This window comes from Gracilinanus agilis, chromosome 4, assembly GCF_016433145.1.
Source record: "Gracilinanus agilis isolate LMUSP501 chromosome 4, AgileGrace, whole genome shotgun sequence".
Classification (NCBI taxonomy): Eukaryota; Metazoa; Chordata; class Mammalia; order Didelphimorphia; family Didelphidae; genus Gracilinanus; species Gracilinanus agilis.
Genome location: NC_058133.1, coordinates 170,144,628 through 170,152,592, shown reverse-complemented (window position 1 = coordinate 170,152,592; position 7,965 = coordinate 170,144,628). Strand labels below are relative to the sequence as shown.

General features: G+C 41.8%; 1 protein-coding gene across 1 annotated transcript in view; it reads right to left on the bottom strand.

Annotated features, from left to right (window-relative positions):
* LOC123246111 (peptidoglycan recognition protein 3-like) overlaps positions 1-4,304 on the bottom strand; it is a 13,266-nt gene extending 8,962 nt beyond the window's left edge. The window contains exons 1-3 of the mRNA XM_044675054.1: positions 4,238-4,304; positions 3,810-4,011; positions 427-545 (exon numbers count right to left, since the gene is read on the bottom strand). Coding sequence (XP_044530989.1) covers positions 427-545; positions 3,810-4,011; positions 4,238-4,304 — 388 coding nt within the window. The remainder of the gene's footprint in view (positions 1-426; positions 546-3,809; positions 4,012-4,237) is intronic.
* Between the last annotated feature and the right edge of the window lie 3,661 nt (positions 4,305-7,965).

Here is a 7,965-nt window from a genome sequence, read left to right as displayed (position 1 = left end):
GAAGGAAGGAAGGAAGGAAGGAAGGAAGGAAGGAAGGAAGGAAGGAAGGAAGGAAGGAAGGAAGGAAGGAAGGAAGGAAGGAAAAACAAAGACACTGAATTAATCAGACTCTAGGGTTTATACTTCCAAAATCTACCTTGGTATGTCTGTTTCCCTCCCTTTTTTGAAAAAATCTTTATCTTCCATCTTAGAATCAATACTGTGTACTAGTTCCAAAGCAGAAGAACAGTAAGGGCTAGGCAAAGTGATTTGCCAGGGTCACATAGCTAGGAAGTGTCTGAGTCCAGATTTGAACCTAGGACCTCCCACCTCCAGACCTGGTTCTCTATCCATCAAGACACCAGCTGCTCCCATCCCTTCATACTAAATGATTCCTGTAGGAGCTCAAAAGTCAATAGACTAGTACCTGGTTAGGATGACCATTACCTGCAACACTCCCCACAAAAGCAAACCCCAGTGCCTTCTTGTTGTAGCCCACAGTGTGAGTGCCTTCGATAGTCCAGCCCACGCCTTCATACACAATGCCATCCTCACCAATCAGGAAACTGTTAGGATGGAGAGATGCCCATGAAGATGAATCTTCTTGACTCCAGGTCCAGTTCTCTATCCACCGTGCCACCCAACTAGCCCCCTTTAATAGATGAGGAAAGTGAGGCATGGAAAAGTTAAAGGATGACCAAAAAGTGTCACAGAGCCGGTAAATGTCCAAGGGTGTATTTGGACTCAGGTCATCCTGACTCCAGGTCCAGCACTCTATCCTTTGAACCACTTATCTGCCTCTACATATATTTAATCCAGATTCAAGCAGCACAGTCCTGTGACTTCCTCCGGGACATTGTTCAAAAAGGCACTGTGTGGAGAAACCAAGATAATAAGGGTAATAGAAGGTTGCAGTGTATGTAGACATAAGCATTGATATCACAAGTTATTAAGAAAAGGGTAGAAGTCAACATCCAAAAGAATAATAAGATCAAAACTGAGAAAGGAGGAAAGGAGGCCAGCACAAGGAGGATAGACTGGGAGAACAGAGAGGTATAGTGTCTGGAGGCTCTCTATCCACTGAGCCACCTAGCTGCCCGAAGGTTTATCAATTTAAGGTCATACGGTAGATCCGAGTTTTCGATGCTCCAGTTAGCTTAATAAATCAAGTTGCAGGGATGTCTTTCAAAGTTGAACTCAATTTAGAAAGAACTGAGATATAAGCAACAAAATTCTGTCTTGCTTAAAGGTATCTCATTGATAATAAAAACATATCAAAACTGGTTTTCTGCACACTTATGACAGAGCAACTAAATAGATAAGGGAACAGTTAACTAATTTAGAAAAGGAATTGCACAGAAAATGAATAGTAATCAATTTAAGCAAGGGTAACAAGGTGGCACCATGGATAGAGTGCCAGAAATAGAATCTTCTAGACTCATCTTCCCAAATTAAAATCTGTCCTCAGACACTTATTGATTGTGTGACCCTGGGTAAGTCACTTAATCCAGTTTGTCTCAGTCTCCTCAGTCTGTAAAATGAGCCGAAGGAGGAAATGCCAAATCACTTCAGTGTCTTTGACAAGAAAACCCCAAATGGAGTCAACGAAGCAAGCACAACTGAAGAAAATATTTTAGCATACTGCTAACAGAATGTAATAAATAACAATGAAAAAAGGTGATAGGGTATAATGGAAAGACAACTGGCTCTAGAGAAAGAAGACCTGAGTTCACATCAAGTCAGATGATATGCATACTATTTGTGTGACCTTGAACAAGTAATTTAACTTCCCTGTGCCTCAGTTTTCTCACCTGTAAAATGAAGACAATGTTCTTCCTTCTTGTCTCTTGGATAGCCTGGCTTCCTTCAAGTCTCAACTCAAATCCCACCTTCTGCAAAATACCTTTCCTGGTCCTGTCTACACATTGATTCCTGTTGATCCTGTGTTGTACTATCATTTTCAGTCATGTCCAGCTCTTTGTGACTCCATTTGGGATATTCTTGGCAAGGAGACTGGAATAGTTTGCCATTTCCTTCTTCATCTCATTTGACAGTTGAGGAAACTGAGGCAAATAGGGTTCAATGGCTTTCCTAGGGTCACATAGCTAGTATGTGTCTGAGGCCAGGTTTGATCTTGGGAAGATGAGTCTTCCTAACTGCAGCCCTGGCATTCGATCTCTTCCACCACCTAGCTGCCCCACTGTAGTCCATTAAAACCCTTTGTATCTTTTCTAGACACACAGCTATGTATTCATGCCTCTCCTATTCAGTAAGCATCTTGAGAATAAGGACTGTTTTATTTTTATTTTGTCTTCCTATCCCCAATACTTAGCACAGTGTTTAATAAAGGTTTGTTCAGTTTCATTGAATTTTAATTTTAATTAAATTTATACGTCTTTGCTTAGGAAATTGATTTTGGGAACCTATGAGACTCTGGGGCTTCTCCCCCTAGAATATCTCTCCCCTGTCTTGGGTCTTCTTTTTCCATTTGGGATTCCTCTCTGGTTTCTCCATTTTGGGGAAGAGCCAGTCATCCCGTATTCCCTTCCCATCTCTGCTTCGAACTCTCTAGACTTTGCTATGGCGCTTTCTCCCTCACTCTACCTCCTTCCCTTTTCAGTTCCCTTTTTCCTTTGGTCTTTACTCAAATATAATCTCCTCAAGGGCAGGGGTTTCTTTTTCCTTATATTTGTATCCCCAGCATTTGGCACAATGCCTAGAACATAATTAGGGCTTTATAAATGCTGTTACCTGCCTGCCCTTCTATAAGACCACATTTATTTCTATTAAATTCCTTTGCCAGATTATGTCCTCCAGAGACCAGTAAAAGAAGCCCTGAGGCAGGAGGCAGGAAGACCTGAGTTCAAATACAGCCTTAGATCCTTCCTAGCTACACAATCCTTGGAAAGTCACCTAAGCTCTTCCTCAATTTCCTCCATTATAAAAAATGGTTGTGGCCTCAGATACTTCCTAGCTGTGTGACCCTGGACAAGTCATTTAACCCCCATTGCCTAACCCTTGCCACTCTTCTGCCTTGGAACCAATACATAGTATTGATTCTAAGATGGAAGGTAAGGGTTTAAAAAAATAAAATAAAATAAAATAAAATGGGTTGTGGGATAAGTTTAGAGAGGAACTTTCTCTCCTCTGAAACTTATCATCTTAGGGAGTTACCTGGGACTCTGATTTGCCTAGAATTATACAGCCAGTGTGTGGCATGACTCGAACCCAGGACTTCCTGACTGAAAGGTCAACACTCTATCCACTACACCACACTGCCTTTCACATACATATGCATATAATCTTACTATTATTCAGTGGACTAACTATCTACCTTTTACTTGCTTGTCCCTTCCCTTCCCTTTCTTTCCTTTTCTTTCCTTTCTTTCCTTCCCTTTTCTTCCCTCCCCTTCCCTTCCCTTTCTTTCCTTTTCTTTTCTAATCTAGTGAATAGGTAGGCTGTGACTAGGCAGGCCTCTCATAAAAGCTTCCTGCAAATAATGATAACTAACATTTACACAATACTTTTGGCTTTACAGAGTGAATTCTGTATGTTATCTCATCTAATTACCTCAGGGTAGGTGCTATTATTGTCTCCATTTTACAGATGAGTAAACTGAGGCTAGGTGAGATTAAGTCATTTGCCCAGGATCAAACTGCTTGTGTATCCGAGTCAGGACTCAAAGCCGGGTCTTCCTGACTCCAAGTCCAACACATTCTGCACTGAGTCACTTAAATGACTGAAAAAGGATGGCCCTGGGAGGAAGACTGCAAGCCGCCTGAGTCAGGCCTTGCTGGCCAGCCCGGAGTTCCTCGGCCACATCTCTTACTTGTAAGCCACATCACACCATCCGTTCGTTTTGATGTGAAGCTCCTGCAGGCCCTTCACCTTCTGCCGGCAGGTAGCCTTCTCATGACACTCCTGCCCGAGGACGTGGTGGATGATGAGGTATGGGACTGGAGTCCTCAGCTGGATGTTGCAGCCAGAAGGCCCTTTTCCCCATTCTGATCGAGAGACCATCTGGAAGGACCCTGAAGGGGAAAACCCAGAGATTGGACTCCATCCTGTCTGGGCTGGTACTTTTGAAATCAGGGGTTCCTCTCTGACCCTCATTTTTAAGAGAGGCATGGAAATAAAGCCATCTCCCAAAAGATCTCCCTCTCCCCTCTTCCTTATCTTGTCTTTATTTCTCATGAAAACTCTCCAGCTTAGATTATCTAGTAGCAAAACTTTCTGCCTTCTCTGGGTATTTCCCACCTGGATAGTCCTCCTCCATCTGTGTCCCTGAGCCCTGTCCTTGCTCTTCTTCCCAGACCTGGCCCATATTCTTCTCCTCCATTTAATTATCTGATGAACTGGTCTCCCTTCCACAACTCCCAGCCTCTTCTGCCTTTTGGGATTCTTTTCCTTCCCAGTAAAATTAGAGAACTGCATTTTAAATCTAGAATGGACCTTAGAGTTTATCTGGCCCAATTCTCTCATTTTACAGATGAAGAAACTGAGGTCCTAAGAGGAGAAAAAATTCAACCAAGACAGCATAGGTAGTAAGAAGGCAAGGCAAGAATTCAAATTCAGATCCTATGAGTTCATAGCTAGAGCTTTCGCTTTTATTATAGCATTTTGGAAATCAAGGTCTATATGTGATCCCAAATCACACTTATGTTAGTCTTTTCCTTCCCATTCACTCTTTTTGAACTACATTCAATTGTTCTTGTTTTTCTGTCTCTCCATAAGCCAGATGTGTAGTCTGGCAGTCCATCAGACTGGCAGTTCCCTGAGAATTGTGCTTATGTCTCCCAGGAGCACCCTGAGGGAGGGCAAGGACTTCAGATGATGTTTGTCAGCCTGGCAGCTTAAGGCCAGAGACTTTGTCTTCCCCCTTCTAACTCAAGACTCCCTGAGGGTAAAAGCTGTGTCTCCCCATCCTCCCTCAACTGACTGAAAGCTCCTTAAATCTATAAACCCAATCTGCTTTCTCTAGCCCTTCTTCTCTGTCCATCCCTTGTACGAATGTCCAGTAGCATCGAGACCATTGCCAGACACCTGACACCTCTTTTGTGCTCCTCCCCCAATCCAATCCCTACCTCCGTCACAGCCATCGGAGAGTTTATCATAAAATCTCACCCAGATCCATATTGTTGACTGGTCCCTCTCTACCCCTTCCTGAGCCAGAAGAAATAGCCAAGACCCAGTGAATCAATCTGACCAGCCTAGAGATTCACTTACCTCCATAAGGTGTCTTGACCTTTTCAATGAGCAAAGTGATATTGTTGATCAAGTCTTGTAAATTAAATGGAAAAGAGTCTGTCTTGTTTCCATCTGAAATAAGTAGGTTAGGAACGCCATCTGTAAGAAAATATGCCCTCTAAATAGAGTTCTCATTTATTTGTTTTAATTTTCAACTTGATTACTACGAACTTGAAAAACATTGACAGCTTTGAACATTTCCCCTCACAAGAAGAAAAAGAGAACTTATTATGGAAAAGTGAATTTCCATCATGAACAAGTTATTTGTGGTTTTGAAATAATTCCATTTTAGTTCAAATTTCACTTAGTAATTTCAACACTGAACTGCTTGTCTGTGGCCCCTTCTGAACCTTAAGAGGAAGTTCTTAAAGACAAATATATCCTATAGCTGGTTAATGTCCCAGGCATTCACCACCAAACAGTCTCTTCCCCCATCTTTCAAACTGCTATCCCTCCTCATTTTCCCTCACTTCCTTCAAGTTCCAACTAAAATTTCATCTTCTATAAGAAGTTTTTCCTAACCTCTCTTTCTTCTAGAGCAGGGGTCGGCAACATAAGGCTCTCAAGCCATATCTGGCTCTTTTGAGGGCCAGATATGGCTCTTTCTGCAGGACCCATAAAGTCAATTTTTTTCAGGCACTGTTACAGGAGCACATACTGTGAGCACTGTATGGCTCTCACGAAATTACATTTTTAAAAATGTGGCGTTTATGGTTCTCACGGCCAAAAAGGTTGCCGACTCCTGATCTAGAGCCTTCCCTCTCTAATTTATTTCCTATTTATCCTGTATTCTTGCTTGCTCATATTTGTTTACTTGTTGTCTCCCCCATCAGAGTGTGAGTGCTTGGAGAGCAAGAACTGTCTTTTGCCTCTCTTTTGTATTCCCAACACTTAGCATAGTGCCTGGCACAATGGTAGGTGCTTAATAAATGTTCACAAACTGACTGTCAAATACTTAATGCTATCTCGCCCTCCTTCAGAAAGCCTTCTCAAATTGATCAGAGGAAAAGAAAAATCGTTCTCTGGCCCCAACTTGTCTGACAGTAAAAATTTCTCCCCATTCTCCAAAGATACATTTTTCCTTCCCCCTCCCAGTTTCTACTGCAACCCTTTGATGTCTAGTCATCAAACATTAAAGGTGGAAGAGCCCTTGGATTCCATCTCGTTCAACTTCATTTTTTATATTAATTTTCTTTAATCGATGAAAATTCAACTTCTCTCTCTCTCACACACACACACACACACACACAAGAAAGAAAACAAAAACCATGTTATAAACATGTGTTGTCAAGCAAAACAAATTCTTGTGTTTTGGTCATATCCGAAACAACCCTCTAAATTTGAACTCTGATACCATCACTTCTTATATCAGGACAACAAACTACCTTATTTTACACATGAGCATTATTACACAGTTGGAATGGATCTCAGTGACTGGCTAGTCCAACTCATGCCTGAACAATAAATAGGCATGGAGGTAGCACAATAGATAGAATGCTGGGCCTGGAATCAGAAGGACCTGACTTCAAATCCAGCCTCAGATGCTTCCTGTGGGGCCCTGTTTGCTTCAGTTTCCTTAACTGGCATAGGAGGCACTACTAAATGCTTACAGATTTGAATCCTAGTTTTGTCTACTGATGCCAAGGAGAAGATTAATTCCTCTTCCAGATGATTGTCTTTTTTCTTTCTTAATCCCTTCACTTCTGTTTCAGAATTAGTACCAAGGATCAGTTCTCAGGCAGAAGAGCAGTAAAGGTTAGGCAACTGGGTTCAAGTGACTTGCACAGGGTCACACAGCAAGGAAGTGTCCAAGGTCAGATTCAAACCCAGGACTTCCTGTCTTCAGGTCTGGCTCTCTAACCACTGCACCACCTTCCTTAAGGAAATCTAGAATGGTCCACCCTCCCAAATCTCTTCTCCAAGTTTAATATCCTTAGTTCCAACTTCAGCTAATTCTCTTATGTCCAAAACTCGAGTGTCTCCACTGCCATGTTCTTCTAGTAGTAGGTTGCACTTGGGCTGAGTTTTGAGAAAGATGAGGATTTTGAGAGGGGGAAATGAGGAAGGATCAAATTTCATATTAAGGGACAATTTGTACATAAATGCTGGGAGATTTATCTAAAGTCATTCAGCTAGTGATGGAGAGCAGGTAGTCTAACCTAGAGCTTCTAAATCCTAGCATGATGCTTTTCCTCTAGACTATTTATAGGCATGCATTGCTGAACTTATCAGCCCCATCAATGAGTCTATTGTAGATTGGGGGATGGAAATAATAGCTTTTAAAATAATCTCTGCCCCCACAAGAAAAGCATCACCATTGAACATGAAAGGCTGTCATTGTTGCTGTCATTTTTGTGTCCAATTCTTCATGACTCCAATTGTGGTTTTCTTTTTTATTTATTATTAACTCTTCTGCCTTAGAATCAATACTGAGTATCGGTTCCAAGGCAGAAGAACAGTAATGACTAGGCAACTAGAGTTAAGTGATTTGCTCAGGATCACATAATCAGTAAATGTCTGAGGCCAAATTTTAACCCAGTACCTCCAGGCCTGATTCTCTATCCACTGAGCCATCTAGCTGCCCACATTTGAGTTTTTTTGATAAAGATATTGGAGTGGTTCACCATTTCCTTCTCTGGCTCATTTTACAGATGAGGAAACTGAGTTAAGCAACTTGCCACAGATCACACAGCTAGCATTTGAAGCCATAATTAATAATAATAGCATCTATTGCTGTG